This window comes from Elaeis guineensis, chromosome 5 (assembly GCF_000442705.2).
Source record: "Elaeis guineensis isolate ETL-2024a chromosome 5, EG11, whole genome shotgun sequence".
Taxonomy (NCBI): domain Eukaryota; kingdom Viridiplantae; phylum Streptophyta; class Magnoliopsida; order Arecales; family Arecaceae; genus Elaeis; species Elaeis guineensis.
Genome location: NC_025997.2, coordinates 118,341,265 through 118,368,072, shown reverse-complemented (window position 1 = coordinate 118,368,072; position 26,808 = coordinate 118,341,265). Strand labels below are relative to the sequence as shown.

At 38.5% G+C, this 26,808-nt stretch overlaps 1 protein-coding gene across 1 annotated transcript; it reads left to right on the top strand.

The window, feature by feature from the left end:
- The first annotated feature begins 3,347 nt into the window (after nucleotides 1–3,347).
- LOC105045481 (uncharacterized) lies at nucleotides 3,348–20,405 on the top strand. The gene is made up of 10 exons (XM_010923777.4): nucleotides 3,348–3,481; nucleotides 3,935–4,248; nucleotides 4,352–4,443; nucleotides 4,556–4,627; nucleotides 7,503–7,609; nucleotides 7,722–7,777; nucleotides 11,632–11,782; nucleotides 14,938–15,018; nucleotides 18,182–18,487; nucleotides 18,848–20,405. The coding sequence occupies exons 2-10, from the start codon at nucleotides 4,120–4,122 to the stop codon at nucleotides 19,708–19,710; spliced, it is 1,857 nt and encodes a 618-aa protein (XP_010922079.3). The 5' UTR covers nucleotides 3,348–3,481; nucleotides 3,935–4,119; the 3' UTR covers nucleotides 19,711–20,405.
- Nucleotides 20,406–26,808: the final 6,403 nt, after the last annotated feature.

Genomic DNA, 26,808 nt, shown 5'->3' with positions numbered 1-26,808 from the left:
AGGGCCCAGCTATACCCAAAAAGAGAAAAGAATCAACTATCGAAGGTGAAAAAGGAGACAAAAAAGAAGAAAGGAGAGAGAAGAGAAAAAAATGACTCACCCGAACAAAGGAGGTCATGGCCTCCCTCATCATCTCCCAATGCTCTGTTGCTCGATCTTGTCCAGATCGGCATCAAGGAGCATCCCCTTGATAGTGCGGTAGGTGGTCTTCCAATCCTCGAAAGTGACATCCACAGGGAATGAGGATGGGCCCTCCCTTCGCCCGATAGATATTTTGACGAAGTCCGGACTTGATTGTTCAGCCCGAACAGAAGTCCCATTAGCTTAGGGAGCAAGGAGAGCTACCGACATCAAGGGATGAGATTGGATTGGGGGAGCCATTTAGCTTCCACCTGAGTAGAAAAAGTTGAAGGGAGTGCCTCTCTTTGATCGACTTCAAAGGACCTTTGCTTCTTTTGGGCCTTGGCAATGGCTGATGAGGATACTTTTCTCTTCTTTTGTGCATTGTTCCTCCTTAGTGCTTCAAGCTCTTTGGGCCTCATATCTGCAACAAATCGGAATAAGTTGAAAAAAAAAGAATGGAAGAGAGAGAAAAGAAGGTGAACACCAAAAAGCTGCTAGATTGACCTTTGGGTCTGAGACTAGTGCAGAAAAGATTCTGCTCCGACAGCAATTCTTTTAAAAGAGAAATCTTGTACTTTCATAAAATTTTGAAGCATTCTGTGTCCTCTCTCCCCAGTTTTAAGATCTGAAAGATAGAATTTCTTGGCCGACTCCAGCAAAAAAATCTTGGACTCTTGATAGAAGGGTCCGAAACAAATAAAAATCAGCCCTTCCATCCATGAACCGAAGAAGAGGCTCCTTTTATCAAAGTGGAGACCCCTCCTGATGGAGAGATGTACTATCAATTTTTGGTATATCTCTTTATGATGTAGAAAGATCAAAAGAGAGAAATGGATGGTTGGGCTTCAGCCAAGATGTAAACGACAACGAAGCTGATGATAAAATGGAAAGAATTTGGAATGACAGAGCAAAGGGGGATGCTGAAGAAGTGAAAAATTTCTACAATGAAGGGTTGGATGGGCAACCTAAGTCCGGCTCGAAATACTTCTTCATACAAGCCGATCCGACTAGGGAGAGGATCACTGATCCTATTGCTTGGCCCTAGAGGCTTCAACTTGTACAAAAAAAGAATTTTGTATTGGATCTGAATTAGACTAAGATTTTCTGAGTCTAATACAGACCCAAGCAAGGCATGAAGGGTTGTCAAGCCTCATACTCGATATCGGAGCCTATGGGATTTCCCCTTGAGGAGAAGGAGGATCCGGAAGACCAACCCTTAATAGAATCCTCAAAACCAGCCATTGAAGGGTAGAAGAAGGTAAGGGAGAAAGAAAAAAGAATAAAGAAAACAGAAAGGGAGTTAAGGAAAACTGACAAAAAAGGGGAGAAATCAGAAAATTGATAGGGGAGCAAGGAAATGCACCTGTGACTGTACAGGAGATGAGGATGATTGACCCAGTGAAGTTGCTAGCAACCCAAAGAAACTGAATGAGACGGTCGGAGGGAAAGCTTCTCAAAAAGTTTGGAGGAAATTAAAAATCTGAGTCAAGAAAAGAGGAGGAGAATGGTCTGGAAGTATAAGGAGGGACAAAAAAGATTACAACCTCTTTTATAAGTGTAGAAAAGGTCAGTACGGCCCAAATATCAAATCCTCCTAACTATCAGATGGTTAACATCTGGCATACCCTCATTGGTCAATAAAAGTCGACAAACAACTTATTTACGGGTTACGTTTGAAATAAAGCACATCGTCCTTTGAGTCCCGCAAAACCACCCCACTTTTTTCAGTCATAATTAATCCTTGACATGACTCTTCATTTCATTGAAAAGGCACAGATTGTCGTTTCAACTGTAACAGAGGCATGTCTTCGGTAGTTTTGAATTAATGTACTTCTTTCATCCGAACCCCCCTATGATTCAAACTCGGAAGTAAGGGACATGTGTTGGAGGATAATATGTCACCTATATCGAAGATATGAACCAAGAGGAGGGATCTATAATGAAGTATGCAAGGTGGTCGCCACAACATCGATCAGAGATAAATGAGTATAATCTCAACGGTAGATATGTCATCCCAGAACTATGGAAAAGCTATGCTAAAGGGAGTCATTCAGTACATCATGAAGTAGTGGAAGGTCTCACTTGGATCTCACCAATCCTCACTTTCCAACTGATCCTTTCGGATGAAGCTTCATAATGGAAAATCCTGCCGATCTTGCTTTGGCCGTCGATTTTAACTTCGGCCGCCTACCACTGTTTTGGCCGGCAATTCTAACTTCGACCGCCAACCCTAACTTTGGTCATTGATCCTAACTTCGGCTGCTAATCTAGGATTTGACTGCCGATTTTAGCTTCGATTGTGGATCCTTAGCCACAAACATCAGGACGACATCCAGACATTAGACACTGATCCACGAAAAATCTTGACCCCAGCATCATCTTCGACCAAAGGGTCTCTTATCAATCGTCACTTCGAGCCATAGGCTACATTCCCTTTGACTATTGCTAGCATTAACTCTTGTATGGTCCCATCAAGTCATGTCACTCCATGTTGGACCACACTACTCAAATGGTTGGCTGTGCATCGGGTGAGGTCATGTCACATTACACTAGTTTTTAGAGCAACGTGATGGATAAGGTGATGTCCCCCACCAAAATTTAGACTAGACATCATGAGATAGTACGGTTGGAGAGGTCGAAATGGCCTTCAACTACGTTTTCCCTTATGACTTTCACCTCTCTATAAATAGAGATAAAAAAGGGACCCTCCAGGTAAACACACTCGCACCCTCTCTCTCTTGCCTCCTCATCTATTTAACTTCCTGACTTGACCATTGGAGGGTTTCCGCTAGAGTCAACTCCGATCAGGACACGTTTCGTAGGTCTCATTGCACCGACAACTCTTAGTCGGCTTCAATCACTCCAATCAGGACCAAGAATCTACCGTAATACTTATTATTATGGGATTAAAAATATATTAAGAATGAATTAAAAAAATTATTTTTTTGATTAATAAAAAAATAATTTAATCAAAATTTTTTTTTCTATTTTATAAATAAATATTATTTATAAAAAATAATTTATTAAAAAATAAAAATATATATAAATTAATTAATAAAAAAATTGATCAATTTTTTATGATACCAACCCTAAAGCACGTCCCCGAACACCCAGTGCATACCATGCGATATGTTACACGTTATAGCTGGCTATGCACAGACATCGGGACTACAGTTTTTCGTTTTTCTCCACCTGTCCCGCAGGTGCTTTCCTTCCCAGAGATCTCGGTTTTCCCCCGATATCCCACATATCTCCGAAAAAGAGAGGCCCACGTTCTCCCTGCTCTCCCGCCGGTCTCCGCCGTCGCTCTCCTTCCGATCCTCACCGGCGTCGGGCTCTCCCTTCCAATCTACCGCAGGTGCTCTCCTTCCCACAGATCTCCATTTTTTCTTTTTTGTGCTTGGAACCCTTCCAGATCCTCGCACCGGGTGAGGCGCGGCCGGCGGAGACCGTGCGGTCCACAGGGGAAAAAAAAACCCGCCCCCTCCCCCCAGCGGTTCCGCCGGCCGTGGCTCCCCCAGCCCCCCACCTCCTCCCCTCCCCCGTGGCTCTGCCGGTCGCCGCCCCCGCCCCCGCCCCCGCCCCCGCGGCTCCACCGGCCGTGCCCCCCCCTCGCGGCTCTGCCGGCCGCCGCGCCCCACCCCCGCCCCCCGGCTCCGCCGGCCACGCCTCATCCGCTGCGAAGCGCGGGTGACATCCTAGTTTACCCATAAAAGAACGGCGCTCAAGGGAGGTCGGAGGGGTTTCTTAGGTATTTTATTCAAGCATAGGAGATGTTGTGATCGTCTAACGAGATCTCTTCGGAGTGCAGGATCGTCTAAGGAGATATCTTCGCAGTGCAGTCTTCTCGGAGTTAAGGAGATCTCTCTTGGTTCTCTTCTTCCTGAACTGGTAAACCTCTCCGGAAGTACTCTTCGCTGCCGCTGTCCGAGCTCGGTATTTCTTGTTCCAGGATCCTTCCCACAGCCACTGGAACTTTGTCAGAGAATCGAGACGATGGGGTCGAAAGGGGTGCTCTCCTCCGGCTACAAGCTCGTTCCCTGGTCCAGCTGGGACCAGTGGAACTTCGTCAGGGAATCCATCTTCTCCTCTTCACCTGACTCCATCGCCGGCGCTCTCCAAAGGGTACTAGTTCCGATTTGTGATCCTTAAATTCCTTAAACCCCAAACCGTAGCTAGCTCAGAGCCCTAATAGTCTCCTTTACTATTTGATATTGGATTGATTCAGATATCAGCGTGGCGGAGCAGAGGTTGTCTCCCTGTGCCAATCGAAATTACGGCTGCATTCGTTGAGATTCAGCAGAAAGATCCATTTTTTAGGTGTCACCTTGATCAAGTTCCTTTTTTTTTTAAGGGAATTTAAGCGTGGTCAAATTAATGTATCAATTTTCACAGATTGGTTCCGAGGTCTTATTTTTGTTTGGTTTTGTAGGAAGGCGCCTATGGACGATCCTCTGAGTTCGGAGGAGATGCTAGCTATGCTTTATAGCATGGCAATCACAAGGTGAGATTGTTTATGTCAGTCACACAGTTCTGTGGGTTTTGGTAAAAATTTTGAACTAGTTTCACTTGTTCGTTCTGCATCTTTGAATTATTATATTTTGGATGAGTTTGAGCAACTTGTTATTAACTTAGAAACGTGTGTCACCTATTTGTTTCTTTGTTTTTCCCCACTTATTTTTGTTAATTTAAAGTTATGCTAACTTTGTGGCAATGGGGACCTGAGCATAGTCAAGACCAAGGAATTAGAGGAACTTGAGTATGGATCTTGTCTAGCTATTCAATAATATGTGGAGGTGTAGGAGTGTTTGAGCACCTACTAGGAAGCTCTTGTACAAAGGGGATGGCTGACACGTGGTCCACATGAGCATTGATTAGGAAGTCAAGAGCATAGGCATGAAGGTGGACCACTCAGGTAACTTGTTTTCCAAATAGTTGGAGGCCCACCAAACTTTAGGACAGTTGAGCAAGTCAGGCTCAGGATTCGAGACCAAAAGAATATTACAAACCTGTTAGCTATTCCTCTTGATGATCTTTAACCGATTCCGAAATGTGGAATTTACAATGGTGAAACAAAGTCCTATAGTGATATTAGGAGTAGTTGGCATCTTGGAAAGGCATTACTGTCTATGGTTCGTGTGATGCACGCCAACTGTTGAGCCTATGATGAAGATTTTACCGCAAAACATAGTGACCAAGCAGGGGGAAACTTGTTTTTCTACATTGAAACATGCCAAAGAGGTATTTAACAAAAATATGTTAAATTAAGACTCAAAATTTTGTTAGAATAACATGGCATGATCTGACAAAGTTAGAAGAGAGGTGGATCATCACACTGATGTAGGATAATTGGCCTTTTAGCACCCATGATGGATGAGGAGCGAATAAGGCAGATCAGGCTCTAATTTTTTTCAGAAAATATGGCTTGGATGAACAAATGTTACATTTCAAATAGCCAACATCGAAGAAAGGGGTCTAGGATTGAAAAACAAGTATCAATTCTGTGAATAATTTGTTTGGCCAACAAGGACAAATATGATACTTCTCTAAACTTGGCTTATATCTGGTGACTATTGAACATAAAGAGTTAGAAGGAATAATAAGTTGGCTTGGCTCATGAAGTAATTTTTTTGTTTCTTGTGATGTTATTGTCAATCAAAGCTTAGATCACACCAAAGTTCATTGAAACGGTCCCAGGGTTTGTACTGACCAGTGACCAATTTTTAGTTTCTGGGACGTACTGAAATGGGGAGGAGGAGGTAGAGAGGGGGAAGAGGAAAGATAGAGGGGGAGTGAGAGGGAGAAGAGAGAGAGGCTCATATGGACCTTAGACAATGCTCAATGGCTGAGATCTGGTTTGGACAGTGTGGATTTGGTGGCAGAGGAGGTTGTGGATGATGGAGGAGGCCGTAGACGATGGAGGCATGAGGAGTGTGGATCTGGCAGTGGAGGAGGCTATAGGAGCATGGATTTGGTGGTGGAGGAGGCTGTGGATGATGGAGAAGGCTTGGGGAGCATGGATCTAATGGTGGAGGAGGTCGTGGACAGTAGAGAAGGTCTGGGGATCGTGGATTGGGCGCATCCTTGTTTTATGAATTTCAATGGAATTGGAAGCATGGCAGGGGAAGGAGCTAGGGATTGATGGAGTTGCTTGGCCTCGTGTGATCGTATAAGTCGTTATGGAATCCATGGAGAGAGAGCGATCAAGATGAGAGAGGGAGAGAGGGAGGGAGAGAGGACCCGAAATGGGGCTCGAGGGGGCCAAGCGGGGGGATTGGGAGAATTTAAAGGGCTGAACTGACCGGCTGCCCAAGCCATTCTGGTTCTTGACCACTTTATCACGATACAGTATGAACCACCAGGTTCAGATTCGTTTGGCCTTCCTTGGATCACACCTTGTGCATTTGTTAGCAAGCTTTTTCAGCATGCTTAATTTCTTTTGGAGGTTGTATACCATCATAACTTTATGTCCCCTGGCATCATTATGAAGAAGAAGGTGGCCACCCAAATGTGAGTTTCCAACAGTAGAGAGAGAGAAAGAGCAAGATCAATGCGAAGTGGGTGCATATGCACTTTTTTCTCGGTAAGCTAGCCATGTCATTAGTAAGTTATATTCTATGGACCCCCCCTCAAGGATTCCATGGCCCCTTAAAGTATTCCACAAATCGAACCAAATTGGACCTTGTTGGCCCCTTTCTCACATCCCCACTTAATGGAAACCCAAATTAATCCTATGCAAATCTTAAAATCCTTGGGCTCTTCTGATCCTCTGATATACTCACTTATTTGCTTTCTATAGGAGACCCTTCATAAGAGTCAAGACCAAACTGAGCAATATATGGTCAGCATGATTGATAGAACTGTAGTATTGGAAATCCGGAGCTAACTTAAAAAAAAAAAAAAAAAAAAAAACAAGATAACCATTATCAAGGATGGATCAACAGAATATATGGTGCATAGCTTATGCACTTTAGGTTAGCAATGGCCTTTGTTGGCTCAGATGGGATCAGCTTGGAATGACTTTGCTTCAAGTTTGCTTCTTCTGTTCAGGATGAAGAAAGTTGTGGAAGAATATGTTCATCCATTGCTTAAGTCTTGTTGTGGAAATTGTTGTTGAAAGTAAAAAAAAATTACTAAAATTTACTACAAAACTAACTGTTGCCAAACTGTTTGTACCAGCATATCTGATTACTTCATTTTGGTTCTTGAAAGGTCATGAGTGACCTCTCACTTTTGTGCAAGAGAGACCCCAGGAGATGCTTTTCTTTTGAATTGTCTTTAGATAGCTGCTGATAATAAGTTGTGATGGTTTTCTTTGGCCCTTATTTCACGTGGAGAGAGAGTATTTTTTCTTGGTTCTTACTTCAAATCCCCTCCAGGCTTGTGAATGGTTATGTTGAGCCTGCACATAAGAAAACAAGGCGCTCAATATCTGAATTAGCTGAAGCAGTTGGTATTCCTAGAATGCTGGTTGACATTCGTCATGGTAAGACAACTTTTTTTGTCTTTTTTGTTTTGCTATGCATTTGGATTTTCTCAACTGTCTTTGCACTGCTTTATGAAACTAATTTTGATACTCTGCTTATTTTCCCATGTAGAAAGTTCTCACTGTAATCTTCCATCAATTCGGCTGGTTCGTTTGGCTAGTATTAAGGTATATCATGTTCTTATTGCCCATGAATTGTATAAAACCCACAAGAGTACCAAAATTTCCCCCCAGCCTGTAATATGCTTGTAGTTGTTAATAAGTCATGAATATAGGACTCTGAGTTCCTTATTTCCTCCGTTTCTGGTGTCAAAACCGGCTCATCTTTCCATGGTGTTGATGTATTGAATAGTTTTTTCTCTTCTCTAGATTGCTCACGTGGCACTCTCTGTAACTTCACCAAGTCAATCATTCATTTGTGAAAAATCTGTAAACCATAGACCTTTCTTATCAGGAAATACTTGCTCCTTATTTTAAATGTATCTAGTTCCTTTATATTTATAATAGATAAAGCTCTAAAGGCTTAAGAAGTTTAAGTTAATCTTCAACCAGTAATAATGGCACGGTTGCTTTTAATAGTTACTTTTATAAAAGAAGCATTCATAGTGTTTTTTTTTTTTAAGTTAAAGGCAGATGGAGAAAAGCTGATAAAGTGTTGGAAGCATTGCAGATTGTGCTTTAATCTATGTTGGCGATAATAATAGCACATATATAATTGGGGCTATTTCCTGTTTCTTGCATTTATACAATAGGTGGCTTGACATGTATTTACAAACTACATTAAAGAAATGCTTATATGTTTCATAAATTAGACTTGATATAGTTTTTGTAGGATTCATTTTTTTGGAGGAAATGAAGTAAATGTAATTTAGAGGAATAGTGATGTTGCGTGACTTAGATTTCAAGAACTTTTCATCTATTTGTTTTGTGTGTGTTAGTTTTTTCGGTTCAAATTTCTTGCCTTTTTACGATTTTATTCTAGCCTGTTATATCTAGTAGCCTAAATTTTCATTCTGAAATGGGTCTATGTTGTACAGAGGAGCATGTGATCTAGTCTACTTGGTTTAGAGCACATCATCTATGTGTTCTACCCATCTATGATTCATTTACAAATCATAGGCCTTTGGGAGCCTCTTATGTTTTTGCTAATTCTGTTCCATTTTTTCTGGATGGTCAATTACTGAATGGGTGGAAAGATTCATACCAGTTTACCAGCAACTATGCAATGGGACTAATGTGATGAGCGATGACAATAGCTTATAAACTTGTCCCATCTACTCTGGGCTAGCCTTTTGGGGCATTCTTCATTATTACAGATTTATCTTTTGTCAGCATTAGCCATTTCAAGTTGGTCCTCAGAACTTCCATCCTTTTCCTTTCATTTTTCTAGTTTTTAGACATGGTGTTCGAAAAGGTGGTTGGGATGTTCATGTGGCTAGATGACTTCATTGTGCTGAAGCATGCTGCTATAAGGTCTATTTAAAAAACATGAAAAAATTAGAATGTATAATCATGGGGAAAGAAGTAGAGATAGACTAAATATAGAAATCAATGAATAGAAAAGGCAAATTTGTGGAAACGGTTCTAGAAATATTTAAGGTTCTCTTTTAGCATAACATGACATTTAATTAGTAACATAACAATTTGCCCTACAAAGGATATAACATATTAATCGAGCAGTTTAAGAACATGCTTAATAGTTCAAGTACGTTGCTTCTTCCACAAAGTTATCTATTCAAACTTGGAATTAGAAAACACTTAGAACTTACCTTGAAACATCTAATATTAAGTACCATCTAAGACAAGGTGTTGGTTTACTGATGCAACTATGCAAAGGATTTTGTTGTGGTGGCAATTTTTTTGGGCACCGGTTGGGGGGGGGGGTTGTTATGGACCACTTGCTTGTGCGCCTAATACCTTCAGTCATTCCTCCTAATATCTGATCCGCTGGGAAAGATAGTTCAAAATTTGAACCTGATCTGGGCTCTTATTTGGTGGTTGGACTGCCTAAGCCTGGTCGCTCAAGCAGTGCAGCTCTCATCTGCTTGAAGACATATTCAAGTCCATTCTTTTGCTTCCAATTTTTTTCTGAGTTAACTTTTTTGGTTTTATTAATATATGCATTATCAACTTGAGACTATGTTCTATGTTTCTTATTGGTTTGTGGGATCATCTGACAAGATAAGTGATGGTCAACTGCTGTCATTATAATCTTGCTTTTGAAGTACCATGAGAAAGGTTTTAGTATGCGAACTGATAATGGGAATGATAATTGAATAATTTCTTAATCAGGCAGATGGTTGAAGTTGAGCATTTCATGCATCTTTTATTACTTCAATTGAGAATTTGAGATATGCCATTCAACTTTACCAAGATTCTTAGAACAAGAGAATATAATACAAAATTTTACAAGGACTTAAGGAGGGCTTTATTAATGAGACAAGTTCAGTTTTGTGTTTGAAGGTTAGGCAAGAGGGGGAAGTTTAAGAAAATCAAGATTAAAACTATGAAGAGACTGGTAGTTAGGATATTCTACCCAGGGTGCCACGCTTGCTGTGGAACCTTGGATGCCTCTCAACTTGCACTCTTCCTCAAGTAACTTTCTGTCGGTACCATTATTATGCTTGAAATCTATTATGATTTACCTGAATTAGTGCAATTTGTTCTTTTACTTTTTTTTTTGAGGCCATATTTTATATATCACTAAAGCATAATAATTATATAAATATTTTCGTGCTAGTTTATTATTTCATATGATTTTTAATAGATGTCTTCAATCTTTTTCTGCGATCGGTACTTCCCTACACATACTAAAAATCTGCATTTGTGCTTGCACATGCTTCAAACAACTGAGGTGATTAAGGGTTTTTAGGAAGATACAAAATAAAGGAAGATATTACCCCTGATGGAAACAAATGATGAGAGATTTATAAAAGCTGAAGTTGATATGTTCCGTATAATGATGGAGGTTAAGTCTTCTGGTTGGTTACATGCCCTTCTATTTAGACAACCTTTCCTTCTTTTCTCTGCGGTTTTGCTAGAATAACATAATATTTCATTAATCTTTGTTTGTTTTTAGAATCAACATGCACTATTTCAAATCCTCACAAACATCTTCCATTAATTTTCTGATTCAACTTCAAGTTCTCTTTATAAATGCCTCATTTGAACTTTGTTATATTTGCCTCCATTGCAATTATACTTCCAAAGCAATGAGTTTATTCACTCATATGGTTCAATTATATTACTGACATTTGGCAGTCCGACACCATGCTGGAAAGTAAACTGTTAGAATTGGTAAAGGCAGTAAAAAGCCTGGTAAAAGAATCTTAGACGAATACAGGTGCCGTGATCTGCCGATCTGTAAGTCATATCATAAACATGTTTCATTTTTAAGAAATATGTGGTTCTTACTTTTCCCCCATTGAACTAATACACCTCTTGTTGTTCCTCACTATCGACAAACATACAGGAGTGCATTGAATAAAAGGTAAGAGTGGATACATCCATTTGCACTACACTCCTTCTGAATCAGCCACATGAACCGAACTTGCTCTGTGCTAGCTTCACATAAGGTCTATATAGTGAGTGTCCATATAGTGAGTGTCCTTTGTGCTAGCTTCACATAAGGTCTAGCTGACATTAAGAGTGGGGAAGATCAAGTATTTTTAGGGCAACAATATTGTACAATTCTGTTAGAAGCAAGATGCTTTGGAAAAAAATTCTGGGCCTTATTTGACCTAATGGTTTGATTATACATTGTGTTGTTAATATGCTTCCATCACATGACCTTGTAAGGCTCTTTCTTAGCCATTACATATATTACTTGTTAATGTTGGTTGGCCTTTGCCTGTAAAGTAATCAATGAACAAGTGATGGTGAACATTGATATGTCTAATTGTATTGTTATTGGTCTCTCCTGCAGAAGATATGAATTTTAGCTTGAGGACATCTGAGTTTACATTTCTGTGATTATTTGTTGGGATGATTTATTCATGTTATATCCTCTTTGTTGTTGTCAGGCGTTAGATTGGTTGAAATCTAATTATTGGGAACCTCAAGAAAAGGCAATTCCTGATGTTCGAAAAGAAATAAGATCCAGATTGCGTGAAATGATTTATTATTTGAAAACCAAGAGTGCTCGAAAATCAAGTTCAAGAGTCCAAGGAATACGTGAGTAAATGTTCCATATTTTATTGATATTATGATTATTAAGATATAACTTTATCAATTATTCTTGTAGCATATATCCTGAATTAGAGAACACATATTTTGTCCTTGAGGCTGAATATATTATGTAAGCATTGTTTTTTTAATGTTATTTCTTTTTGTCATCTAGCCACAGTGTCTAATATATGCTTATTGACCTTAGCACACATATTCGTTGCAACATAAGGACATGCCTTGAGTATGGTTCTATTATATCTTTCTTTGTTTGATAACAGACCCAAGATGATGAAAGTCAATTAACTATGGTTTGTTTTGGCCAGCTCAACTCAGTGGGGCTTGATTTTCACTGTAATTTGTGTCATAAATGCTTTGCTTTCTTTTGGCTTTATCTTGGCCCTTATAGGTTTATTCTCCAAGTCTTTCCTTCATGCTTCCAAGGTGCTGTTTAATTGGATAATCATCTCATCAATAAACACTACTACAAATAACATTTGTCCATTATAAATTTATCTTTTTCCATTGTAAAGATGGGCTTATTGTTAACCCTTATTGTAGACTCACTATGATTAATGTTCGGTTGTCTTGACACACTACTGCTGATACTTCTTGTTGACTCAAAGTACATATCCTCAACTGGTATAATTCACTTTTTATACACCTTTTCAAATGCTCATTGCCTATAATTTTATTTTTCATCATGCGCTTTCTTGAAAGTTACAAAATCATTTGCATATCCTTTCTTTCTTTAGGTCTTTCCCATCAATTCTCTAGGCAGCCTCTGTTATTTGATCTTTCCTGCATGAATCTAATTAAATTCATGTTATTTAATGGATTGGGATTTTAGGACATAAAGATATGTAGTGAGAGGTTGCTTAATTGCTTATAGTGGACATGAGGATGATGTTGCAATCATGTGCTAAACTATGGAGGGTGGGGTTAAAGGCCAGTTCTTCACAGATTAGCAAAATAAGGTGACCAACTGGGTATAATTCTTTTGCATATGATCAGCTTCAACCAAGGGTAGCTTGGTAATGAGAGAGAATATTTGTGTTGAGGGGCTTGAAAAGTATAAAGGAAGATGTAAGAAGACAGGAATTGTATTTAAGATGATGTATGCTGGTTTGCTTTTGTAAGGGAATCATGGCTCTTAAGATAAACAAATGGTGAAAAACAATTCATAAATCATATCATGATATATCAGGCATATAAACCTCTTTTTGGGACTGCCATACAGTTCAAACTTTCATGTTTAAAGGAGTTTTTATCGATGAACGTCATAGTTCTGCTTGTCATAATATTGCAATCTTTATGCAGCTATTTTGTTTGAAGTATTTGTTTGCTAACAAACTCATTTTTATTGATTGGATGCTCCCTTTTGTTTCATCTTCTACAAGTTGATTCAAGGATTCATGCGATTTTATGAGAAATCATGTGAAATACATGAATAAAGATATTATTTTCTTAAAATTTAATTCATTGTAAATATGCTGAAGAATCTTATTTGTGTGGATGACCTCCTGGTCAATTGTTCAATGTTAATCTGGTCTTGAAGTAATTCTAACATATTCCCCTTCAGCTGATTCTTTAAAGGGAGAAATTGAGACTCTGTTTTGTCGATGAACATTTTGAGCTTCATGTGCAGATATGTCATCAGAAAAACCTAGAATATGTTGCATCTCATGAAGAGGTGTCCCATTGCGCTGGCTTAGAAACATGCAACTTTCTCCTTTTTTAAGCCTAATGTAAAGTTGAATATATAAGAATGACAAGTATTATTATAAGCTCAAGTATCAGAGTTCTTTTCACCCGTGCCACGTATTGGCAGTTATGATGTCTTTAACACGATGTCATGGAGAACCATGAATTCATCCAGTCCATTTTAATGAGTAAATTGCTGTGCTTGTGACTGGTGTTAATTGCCTAGCTATATTGTCTAGCTAGTTTTGTTAGACGTTTGAATATTGAATATTTGAAAATATTCGCCATCTCGGTACCGGGCTCTGTACTCGTGCCAACCTGTTACTATGTTGATATGGGGCCGGTACAATACATTGAGTGTCGGTATGCCCCTTGTATTATGTACCAGTACTGAACTGGTATGGTATGATATTGCTCCATACCACTAGGTTTGGTAGGATAAGGCAAATCTTTTTTGAAACAAATGAAATCTTTAGGCATTTTGCAGGGACCTGATGAGTGGCTATGTTCTGAACTAAAAATTTCATAGATGAATTTTCTTCATACAAGTATTTAGCACATGCACTGCACATTCCCTATGGCAAACAAGGTTTGCTTTACTAGAAGCAGGTACAATATCGGTACCTTATCAATATGGTATGGTGTGCCTAGGTATGCTATGATGCAACCCCGTTATCAACCCATGGTTGGCAGCTCCTTTTTTTGTGGCTAGCTATGATACCACCTAAAACAATGTGGTATAGGTCCCTCCAACATGAAACTAGGTGGAATCGATTGATTCCACTTGGTACAGTCTAGTTGCCCCCTTTACCATGTCAAAGCATATTTTTGTGTAGGGGGGAAAACAAATTAGAGTTTAGAGGAAAAGGAAAGAAAATAGTGCCGGAGGGGTTTCCAAAAAAGAAATACAAAAAAATTTGATGGATCTGAAAAGGGAAAAAAATAGAGGATTGCCGGAGTCGCTTTCATTAAGTGTATTTTTGTAAATATATAAGAAAAGTCAAGGCAAATGAGTATGGCGTCCTGCCCTACAGAGTTTCAATTATGATGGTAGAGATTTGGATCTATAATTTTTTTTTTCTTTTCGATTGAATGACTAAGAGGAAAAATAGTCTGATGATATAACCATTCTTTTATATGGGAATGTATATTCAATCCAATAAACTATGATTAATTCATAATGAGCAATATTCAGGGAACTAAAGAAAACTGCATTGATGGAAGCCCTGAAAGCAATCACTTATGCTGCTCATACATTTAGGAACCTGCTAGATAATTATAAAAAAAGTGTTCTATAATACTTTGATTGAATGGGTTATTTTTCCTCCACTTTTTAAAGTTTAATTTGTTCTGGATCATGCATGTAAAAAATCACTTTTTGGCTATTCAGATCTTTGGTTACCCATAGGCGCAACATCTGCAGATCTGTTGCTTAGGATTGGCTTCTTTGTCCTGTGTAGGTGTGCGGTCTGGCCTGCTAAGGGGATGCAATAGACTCTCTTCACAGATAACTGGAAAGTTGCTGTCTTCTAAATCAAAAGGTACCCGTCCAAACTTTACTTTATTGACTATTAGCTTTGATTTGCTACTGAAAAACATGGGATTGCCCAGTCAATAATTAGTTAAAATCCTCTTAGTTGAACATAAATGCAAATTTGTTTCATGTTCTGTTTTTACCTATACCTGCATTAATGTTGTGATCTGCGAGTGTGGTTAGGTTTGAATGGAGACATGCTGGTTTAAAATATGGGAATTTCTGGAATTTTGCTTTGTCAACTGCTAAAGGCAGACTCTGTGTGTGTGTGTGTGTGTGTGTTGACGTGCACACACATATTTAGGCAACTGTGCATGTTTGAGAATGACCGAGCACCCCCATGTTTTTTTTTTTTTTGGGGGGGGGGGTGCAGAATGGGATAAAATTTTTGTGCATGTATACTAAGCTGTTTCCAGTTGGACTGTGCAGATGCAGAATGAGATAAAAGTTGTCCTAGTCATATCAAGGTTGCGAGATTGATAGATATATTTTGGAAATGCAGCCAGGGGGGGCGGGTGTGTACATGTTGGGTTAGGGGCATATATACTTATACGACTGTCTTCAAAGAATTATCCAGATATAGAATGAGGTAATAATTTTCCTAGTTATACCATGGTGGTGTGTAGGTAGCAGATAGACAATAAATATTACTTAGGTTGTGGTAGATAGCCACTAGTATTAAATATTATCTAGAATCCTAAATTGGTGACAAAATGTTAACATCAATTTTTCTTTTATTGGGTTTTGAAAGATACTTCTTTTGTGTTTTGACTTTTGATGGGGAGAGATGTCCCAAAAAGAGGAAGTTCAACGTAGAACACAAGAATGGTTGAAGACATGAAGTTTATGGAAGATAATCATAATGTGAATTTTAACTGAAGTACTGAATGATGCAGTTGGGGTACAAGCAGGTGTCAAGGAAGAAGTTTCTTTGCAATATGATGGGAGCATGTCAACTTTTGGTTGGATCCCGCATGAAGTTAAAAATGTGACATGCAGCCCAATCTAAGGTCCAGTTCTGCATTCATATAGTAATATGCTTGTGGTCCTACTTTATAAAAATTGGCTTGAATTTGTAAATTTTTTTTTTTTTGAATTTGTGACTCATGGCCAAGTTGTCAGCCCATAAGAAATATTTTGAGAACAAATCATGTCCATAATAAATATTGCTAGAATAAATTAAACATTGAAACTGTTGTCAGCCTGTAAGAAATATTTTGAGAACAAATCATGCCCATAATAAATATTGCTAGAATAAAATAAACATTGAAACCGTTGTCAGCCCGTAATAAATATTTGAGAACAACATTAACATGTTGTCATTAATTTTCTACTATGCTGAATGAATATTTCTCCCACCCTTTGTATACAAAACCAGCTGAGACATTCTATCTCCTGAAATGGTTTGGACACTTAATAGAATTAATTGCTTAAAAACAGAGTAGAAGTACATGAAATGAATAATGGGGAAGAAAAAGGAGACAAAAATACGTGTCTGAAAGACATTCCTTGATAGACAAACCCATAGGCTGCGGTCCTTTGGCATCAGCCTGAAATAATCTTCTTTAAAACATAACAGAATAAATGAAATTATTGAAAACTACCAATCGTTTACCTCTATGCCTAGCTTGTTATAAGATTGATATAGCCAAAAGAATTCTTAGAAATAATTAATTCCGAAAGAAATTTTTGAACTGCTGTGCTATTAAATTTTATGTCATGGTGAATCTTGTATGTGGTTTTTAGCATTCCCACAAAGTTGTGGTAGCTGATATTTGACTTTTGAATGGTGAAGGTTCTAAAATCTTCATTTTGACCATGTGCCCATTATGCATCAAATAACAAAATAAATTGAGGCATGGGTCTGAGGTATGCTTGATTATCACAAAGATTTTGCAATGCTTAGCCGTCACATGCAATATTGTGAATCAATTAACTAGTCATGTTTTCTTTTTTTTCTTTTTTTTTTAGTTTAATTTATGAACTAGTCATGGGTTTCTTTTTTTCAGTTTAATTTTTTATCTGTTTATATGTATCTTTATGTATTATCTTTGTGATCGTGGCAGCTGTCCTTGCTATGTCTCCAATATGACAATTTGAATTTTTGCCTTCCTGTTTTAGTGACTCCATGAACAATTGCTTTAAAATCAGAACTGGAAAAAAGGACAGTTGTCATAGAAGAAACACTTTAGGCTCCATATCTATAAATGTGAGTTTTTTGTTGGGCAGAATCATTTCAATATTTCATGAATTTGGGTTAGATATAGGAAAACAAAACCTAAAGGATTTTATATTTAGATACTGAACTCTATAATCATATTTGCTAGTCTTTCATGATCAGTTGCGCCAAAAGGTGCATGGATGCTTAGCTTTGTTTTAAGGCCTATTTGGATGTTGGAAGATATTTTCAGACCGATAAGATCTATCATCTTTTGAAATCATTGCTGGAATGGGGGGCAGAAGAGATCGATGTTGTCAAAGTTTGCAAGCTATCTCTGTTCTTCAGAGATAAGTAGTTACTTCTCTAAGTTGATTTATGTTATCCCTGAATAGTGGGATCACTCACCCCTACGGCTTTCCCAATCACAATCCAGCACTTTTTTCATCATGACTTCAAAAGTAATTCCACACAGGATTAGCTTTGTCGGTTCAATAAGATCTTCTATCATCCAATTAGGGTCTTAATTAATAATGTGTACAAGAAACATCTGGAATGACTTGTTAAAATTGGGAATTGGTATAAATCAGTCATAGTTGGACTCTCAAGGTGGATCTATGTAATTAGTACTACAATCCTTCCAAAAAAAAAAATTGCAGTATCTTGAAAATCTTGGGTTTTAGATTTAATGGCTTCTCCAATCCCCTTTATCATTGGCCTTTCTGTGCCTCTCCACAGCCACATGGAAGGTTCACATTATATTTTGCCCCAGCATAGAAGATATATCCAGATATGGTAGTCAGGCATCCAAAGACCTACTTAAGTGTGTCCTATGTTGGGGCTTTAACTCCTGTTGTCAAGGAGGGTGTGGTCCACTGCAAAATTTAAAGCATATTGTCAACTGCAAAATATAAATTCCTCCAGAAGCACATTGAGAGTTCCCTATCGTCTTTTGTGTACATTTGAAATGCAAACTGTCATCACAACTATGGATATTCTTTCTCATCTGCAGGTTCTGAGAAAAAGATTTCGAAGACTGCAAGAATTATTGCTCGATTGTACTCAGCATATCCAACTGAAGTAGCTTCTGTGTTATTGGAGCTATTTTACTTACAGGCACCTGATTTCTCTGACAGCACTGACATGGAACTATCTGATGACTCTGATGTTGGTGATCATTGGCCACTTACAAGCTCAGTACATGTTTTAAAGACTATCATTACTACACTGTCAGACAAGAAACCTAGGTTGTTACTCAGTATACTGAAGATGGTTCTTGAGACAATTGAGGCCAAGGAATCCATGAAATATGAGAATGGTAATTATTTGGATGAATCCCTCTTTAGATTGCTTTGGAACATCTTATATATATATATATATATATATATATATATATATATATAAGTCAAAGTCCTCATTCTTTATGGATTTTATAGTCTGTGTTCGATATTTTTCAAACTTTTATAATCAGTTCTCTTCCAGATTGCCTAGTTGCGAAGGTGTATTATGCCATTTTGAGTTTTATTTTTGTAAGCAGGAGTTGTTATGACATCTGTTTTCCATGAGCCTGGATTGTATCATTCGTATTCTAAGCTCATATTCTTCCTTGGGATTTCATTTTATGGATCCGGAATCTATCTTGTTAGCAATGGCCTTGATTCTTCACTTATTGTTGCAGGTCAACACTATTTCCTTTCGCCAGAGCACCTGGCTGAGATCCGTCAACTGGAACATCTTTGCTCTGTGGTTCCTTGGCTTCTCACAATCCTTAGGGCGTTAAAAGATGCAGGCCGAATTGGACTTATCAACAAAACCACTGTCCTTTCTACAGGCAGAAATTCTGTTCCAAAAGTTTCACTTACAAAACTTCTCCGAAAATGTCTAGCTTTATCAGTTGCTGGAGACAAACATCTCATAGATTCAGTAATGCTGGTTGCTGAGATGATTGGAAATAATTCCCTAAAAGAAAGACTGAAGAAGCTTCCTCTGCTTGGATTAAAAGATCGGGATTCTATGGAAGATCCTATCCATTCCAGTACTGAAACTATGCTTTCACAAGAAGAGGATTCATTAAAGATAGCAGCAGCAAAGTTGGAGCTTATCAAGCTTCAATTTCAGAACCATAGCAATAGAACTACAGGTCCAGTGGATGGCAACACAGATACAGCTAACATGTGGACTGTGGCTAAGTCTTGGATCTCATGTCCCATTGGAATGTTACCGTGTTCTTTTAGTTCTACTGCAGTTCTTCCTGTCCTGGACAAGGTTGATGATGGATTAGAAAGTCTGAAGGTTGAAAGAAACAATGATAAAGCAGTGAACGATCAAGCAACCGATAAGAGTGACTTGGATAGTCATACTGAGCCGTGGGAGAATGGAAGTGCCATCAAAAAGTTGAAACCAACGCTGAAAGAACACGACTTGGATTTTCCAGAGATAAAATTCCCCATGGAAGGTCGATTATTGATTGATGGCATTTGGAAGAAGGTGAGTGAACAAGAATTGCTTGCTATAGGGTCTAATATCAGGATCTTCGAGTAGTAACATTTACCCGGTACCTTGGTTGATTGAAATTCTATGGAACGGTGAGAAACCAATTATAGTATTTGTCATTTTGCTAGCTTGGCAAACTGCCTCTTTCTTAAATTGGATTCACAATGGTGACAGTGATGGAAAAGGATGTTTAAGCACTCAACGGTTGTTCCTTTAACTACAAAAGAGAACTTACGAGCAGACACTACTGGTTTCCAGCAACCACTTGTTAAATATGGAAGAAGTAGTGTTTTTTTTTAATATTTATAAATTCCTTTCTGAAGAAGCTGTGGAGTTTGAAGAGAAGGTGAAGGATAGCAGATGCAATATTGAAGTTTCATGAAAGCAGGATGATGGGGTCTCAGGAATTGAATGCTATGTTGTTGAGGTTTTAATTACTCATGTGGTGCTTTGATGAAACGTTTTATGTGAGCAATCACAGCAATGGGAAGAGGTGGTGCTAGTGCTTTATGAAGCATCACCTTTTATGTACCAAGTTGGCAGGTGTTTGGGGTCTTGTTGTGGTCAGATTATCTTGAAAGCGCAATGACATGCCATATGTAGGTGATTTTGTTTTTTGTACAATGACGAGGGAAGAAGTGCCTATGTTCTTTGTTGGCTGGTATATATGGTCTTTTTTCTTGTAGTTGGAGAATCTTGCAAGTGTAATGACATGCCATTTATAGATGTTTTGATCTTTCTAATGATGTTTAACAATAACAAATTTTAAGATGATGTATGCGCTGAATATACGTAATCTGTCTGCACGCTTGTTCGTACATGGGTGTGGATGCATGTACGCTTGTGCGTACATGGGTGTGGATGCATGTGGGTATGCGGGTGTAGGTGTGTGGTGTCTCGGTGGTTGCGGGTGGGTATTTGTCCTGTTTTGGGGTGGGGTGGGGTCGCATAGGGTGGGCACCACGGGAAAGAAGCGTAAATTTTTTATTTTGTCATATTTTTTTTATTATAAATTAAAAAATATATTAAAAATTTTATTTTTGAAATATATTTTTTATCAAAAAAATCAAATACATATATTTAAAAAATTTAGATATATAATTTTGAGAATATTGAATTCATTAAATATATAATAAATGATCGGATGATACATATTTAATAAATTAATTATTTAATAATTTAATATATATTTTTAGATAAATTGATATATAATTTTAAAAATATCGTATTCATCAATACACTTTATATAGGTAACGATACATATTTATTGATTTTTTAATATATATTAAAAAAATTTTTGATATACATTCTAATACACACTTTCAAATAAAAAGTTTATCATGTAAATGAAATTTCATATTTTGAGAACTGAGAATATTAATTTATTTAGAGATATATATTGATTTACTTGACAATTGATTTACTTGGTATCTATCATTTGATCAGGTGATTATTATATTTTGAAAATTATATATCTATTAATCTAAAAATATGTATCGATTTATTAGATAATTAATTATTTGGTATGTATTATTTGATCATATAATATGATCAATAAAATATATATTTTAAAAATAAGAAGAAAAAAAATCATGAGACCAACGATTCTATTAGTAAAGTGAATCTACATTCCCTATTTACGGTGGGCACCGAGTGTGGGTGTGGATCTTTGGATGGATGTGGGTGATAGTGAGTCTGGGTGTGGTTGTAGGTATGCATGGGTGTCGGCTTGCGCACACGTGCATGTGCATGTGTGGGTTTGGGATTGCACACGTGGCTAGGGGTGGGGGTGAGGTGGTGGGCTTGTGCCACTCCATGAATTAAACTTTCTAGTTATCACTTTCATTGCTCTCAACCTGTCCAGTTCATCCATGGATTGCCCTGGATGGGTTGGATGGGATGCGTGTGCCTCATTGGGGCACAAACATTTTGCTCCATTCCTTCTTTTCTCCTATCCGTGAGGCCATGAGATCGTAAGGGGCACTGGTTGGTGGCTACATGACGTCGAGTGATGGCTATGATCACACGGGCTCAATGCAGTACATGGGATTACATTCCCGATGTCGCTGCCAGGTGTATGTAATCTATAGATGCATGAACCAGATAAGGTTATAATACCTATCTTAGATTTTTTTTTTCCATAAAATTATCAAGTATTAATACTAAAACAAAAATCTACCTAAACGTGAATGAAAATAGAAATGAAAAATTTTCATTCCGTCCATTTGGTTGGGAGAATTTTATTCTCATCCTGATTTTACGAGAAATAGATATCTAAATCTTTCAAAATCAAATCTCTATTCAAATTTTATTCTGATTTTGATTATGTTTCTGATTGTGAACTAAACTCATCCCTACAGTGCAGTGACATTATAATAAGAAATAACGAAATAATAACGACATCACTTTCTAAATCAATGTTCATCAATATATTTTCTTTTCCAAATTATCTATTTTTTTCGTATATATTGATGTGTCTCTGATAATAAATGATATGGCTACATCATCTTGACCTTGATTGGGGACTTCTCGAGATCGGCCGAGACATGCTCAGACTCAGCCTTGGCCAATCTGACCTTTTTGGCCCATCCGACCTCCTCGATCTTAGGCGATCTGGTCTCCTTGGCTAACCTGATCTTCTTAGCTAACCCGACCTCCTCGGTCTTGACCGATTTGGCCATCTTGGCTGATGTCAAGGAGGGATTAAATCCAAATTAGTTAACTACTAATTTTGAAAAGTAACTATATCCTCCGATATACTCGGACTCAGCCTTGGCCAATCTGACCTTCTTGGCCCATCCAACCTCCTCGATCTTAGTCGACCTGGCCTCTTTGGCTAACCTGATCTTCTCAACTAACCTGACCTCCTCGATCTTGGCCGATTTGGCCATCTTGACTGATTTCAAGGTGGGATTCAATCCAAACTAGTTAACTACTAATTTCGGAAAGTAACTATATCCTCCTAATCACAGTGAGCCAGATAAGAAGACCCTCATAACCACAGAGGGAAAGACCGATACAATAGCCAGACAAATAACTTGCCCGCTTTGCATCCAAAATGCGAGTGATCTTCAGTTGTATGATTTATGCATACCTTCTGGTAACGACTGTCGCACTCTATGGGAAAGGCCATTACTCCCCCTTTATAAATAGAGAGGGACAAGGGACTCTAGTCAAGTCTTGAGTCCATACCAAAAACTTTCCTCTCACTCTCTCTCTCTCTTTGTTCTATGACCATCTATTGACTTGAGTGTTAGAAAATCCCTATCAAAAACACTTCTAGCTAGAGACTTTTGTTTGCAAGACCAACTTTACCCATCCAAGGAGTCATCTACTCCCAACAATCATGCCAACCTTAATGTCAGTTTAGAGATTAGCAGCACTAGATTGATGCTAGAGGAAGGGTGCTATTGCAATCCAACTTGGGAGAGAGATCTATCCCGACCACCATGAGACCAAGAAGAAGAGAGTCAAATGATTCATGCCAGTACAATGACACCCTATCAGAGCCCACAATGCTTGATATCGTCGAAGTGCCATCTCCTCCCCCAACAGGCACCTATGGTGATCGAAGAATAGTTAATGTGCTTATTTAGTAAGTATAAATCCTGACAGCTGTGGTGCCTAGGATGTAGTAGGTGGCTCCCACTCAACCATCCCTCGATGCACGGTGCACAGCAGTAGGCTCCAAATAGCCTCTGACTTGGTAGTCTCTTCCTTGTAGCCTACACAAGGGCAACCCAACCACCCTAGTCGCTATAGAAGCCTTGGTTGCAGCTGCCACAGGTGCTCCAGAACCCCGAGATCCAAGAAAGACTCGACTTTGGGACACGCCTCACCGTGGCACTCGGATCATCAAACTATCCAAGATGCCAAAGTAGATCATAGACTCCAAGAAATGCAATGGTTGATTGAGGTGCTACAAGATCCAATTCAGCTCCATAATGGCGAACCCAACCTCAACATCAAGCCACCATTTACCAAAAAGATCATGGATGAGCCGGTTCCACCTCGATTCAAGATGTCACAATTGGAGCCTTATGATGGAATCGCCGACTCTATTGACCATCTAGAGAGTTTTAAAGTACTTATGTTGCAACATGGCATGACTAATGACATCCTTTATAGGGCTTTCCCTTCAACTCTTTGGAAAGCAGCTTGATATTGGTACTCAAGCCTTCTGCTTGGCTCAATTGACTCTTTCGAATAACTCAGCTAGATATTTGCAGCATATTTTGTCAGCAACTGGAGATAGTAGTACAGCTTTGATTCACTCATCCAAAATTTGGACCAATCGATTGCCATATCTGGATTCAAAATCGGGCTTTACAAAAATCAGTTCCTCTTCTTGTTTGAGCATGGGGGGAGCACGATGAGCCTCTCTTCATTTGAGCATGAGGAGAGAATGATGAGCCTCTCCTCGTCCGAGCATGGAGGAAGCACGATGAGCCTCTCCTTGTCCAAGTGTGGGGAGAGGATGATGAGCTTCTCCTCATTCGAGCATGAAGAAAGCATGATGAGACTTTCCTCATTCGAGCACGGGGGAAGCACGATGAGCCTCTCTTTATCCAAGGAGAGCATGATGAGTATGAGGAGCCTCTTCTCATCCGAATATGAAGAAAGCATGACGAGCCTCTCCTTGTCCGTGTTGGAATCTGAGGTTTGAATCATGCATATGTGTTTCTAAACTTAATTTTTTAAACACCATAGTGGAGAATAAGATTAAAATAATTTTAATCTAAATTTTGTATATATAAAAATATAAAAGCACATGGATCTATTTCATATGCTGAAATTGATATATGCTGAAATTTAAATTGTGATCAAATCACATACTTTTTTTACAATCTCTTTCTTCAAATCTAGATCTGAAAGAGACGAGACTCTCTGTTAGCCACACAAGTGTTCGGCCTCTACGAGTATCCACTCAGGATCAGCCTGGAACAGTCCTCTAAGATCTGAATTTTGATTCTCCAAAATCAAGCCTGCTGAATTTGAACGAAGCCTGGATTACGATTCGCGTTTGATCTTTCTCTTTGATCCTTATTTTCTCTTCCTCTGTAGCCTTTCTCCTTGCCTTGTAGTGCTACAAGAGACCAACAACCAGCAGATGAAGGGCCGCCCAATGCCTTGGGCATGTGCAAAACTTGGGACGTGCGTCCCAAGTAGTATGGCGTGGGGACGCCTAAGGAGAAGAGAAAGAGGGAGGAAGAGAGGGCGTGAGAGGTTCTCTTGGGATGGAGAGGAGCTAGCTTGGATGATCTTAGGATCTTAGGGGAGGTCCCTTTTTATAGGCACAAAGATTAAATCCTATTCAATCATATAATACAAGTCCTACTTACATTAGGATTCCTATTAACTTAAGTTATCCAACTTACATTAGGAAGCCTATTAGGCGTCAACTATTGGAGTCCTTACACCCATAATTAGATACCCTATTTTGCACCCAAGAAACACCTCATATGAAAACCAAAGGCCCTCTAATTAATGGACATGCCCAAATTAAACAATTCAAAATGACGCCCCATAATAACTATCAAGGAGATTCATAAGGGACTAACACCCTTAATTTATGTGATCCATAACCTTAGACACCCAACAATTAAAATCTCATAAATCTTATTCATGTAGATAATTAGCAAAAAATTAAGTTAGAATTAACTTATCAACTAAGTAATCCCAACGAAAAGAGAAATTGGGTCCAACCATATGCTAGTAAGGTTACCATGAACCCAATGAATTTCTCTAAACCCAATTGACACTTTATAAGCTCAATTACTAATTTCAGACATGATCTCTTTGTTGTGTGACCTCATAGGTTCAATTCTATCTGGTAGTGAGACATACAATGATCTACATCATTGTATCATTGAAACTCTTTTCAATGGGTCGAAACAATTTCACTCTAACTCAACAAGGATTATCGATTCGAAACAATCCTAATGAGCTCTCACAATCCACCAGTGACACCTAGCAGTATGTAGTGACAACCCAATAGAACTGAAATAAATCTCTAGGTGTAGTTAACGTGTGATTCAGTCCCTCTATCGTGAGTTTCAACTAGATGGCAGGTCATGGATAAATCGTCAAACCTCTACATTAGTCATATGATAGATTCGTTTAGCTCAAGTCCAAATATGATGTCTATGAAAATTTTTTTCATCAATCACTCTACTGTGGCCACAGATTTATGGACTTAGCTTTTCAAATCTCATAGGACTACTCCTCTCTATCAAAGTTGATAGATCCTATCTTGATGCATACTCTACTCCTACAGTAGACCAATTGTCATCAATATCCACTACAAGAGCTCATTAAGATCCATATTTATGTGTCAATCAAACTCCAGCAGTCTCATTGCGAGCAATAGTACCATCTCAAGTCAAAGAACCAGACACACAACTACAGCATCGAGACAATCACTGACGATTGAATAGAAATCCAAGTGATCTCTCGTATGGTCACACTCAGTGCTAGTTGTTCTCTAAAAACCATCCGCACTTATCGTCCTGTGTCTCTACATAGTAGATTAGAAATCCATCTATCCCGAAGAAAGTAATTTATGTGCCAATCTATCCGGATCTGTCACCATCCTCATGATAATCCTATGATCAAGAGCCTTTAGGAATTAAATACATGTCTCTAATTCTCAACATCTTGAGAGTATGTATCGAAACTAATTTCATGGATGATTCAAGGATACATTACACTTGAATGAAAAAGAATTTATCCTTTATTGATTATATTAATATATTAAGTATAAAATTATATCCTAGATTAATTACAATGTGTCAGCCATATTGACTTCTAGGACATATATCTAACAATCTTCCACTTGGACTAAAGCTAATTAGCTACAAATCTAAGTCCCATCTTTTCAAGGTGGACTTTCATTTTTGGGTTGGATCAACTGCTTAGTCAGTGGGTCTGTCACATTTTTCACGGAGTCTACTCTTTGCATCTCGATATGAGGTAGTCACATATATCGGTGCTCTACGTGTTTGGACTTCTGGTGAAACCTTGGCTCCTTAGCAAGGGCTATGGTGCCATTATTTTTGCAGTACTGTGTCATGGCATGACATCCAGTTCTACAATTAATATTAAAATCAAAATTTGTCTTACACATCTATAGCACATTCAGCCTCC

Excerpts from the sequence above, each read along its gene's own strand:
- LOC105045481 (XM_010923777.4), top strand. The coding sequence starts at position 4,120 with ATGGGGTCGAAAGGGGTGCTCTCCTCCGGCTACAAGCTCGTTCCCTGG. Across the intron at positions 11,783-14,937 it reads TTCAAGAGTCCAAGGAATAC|GTGTGCGGTCTGGCCTGCTA; the intron begins GTGAGTAAATGT and ends TGTCCTGTGTAG. Across the intron at positions 18,488-18,847 it reads ATCCATGAAATATGAGAATG|GTCAACACTATTTCCTTTCG; the intron begins GTAATTATTTGG and ends TTATTGTTGCAG.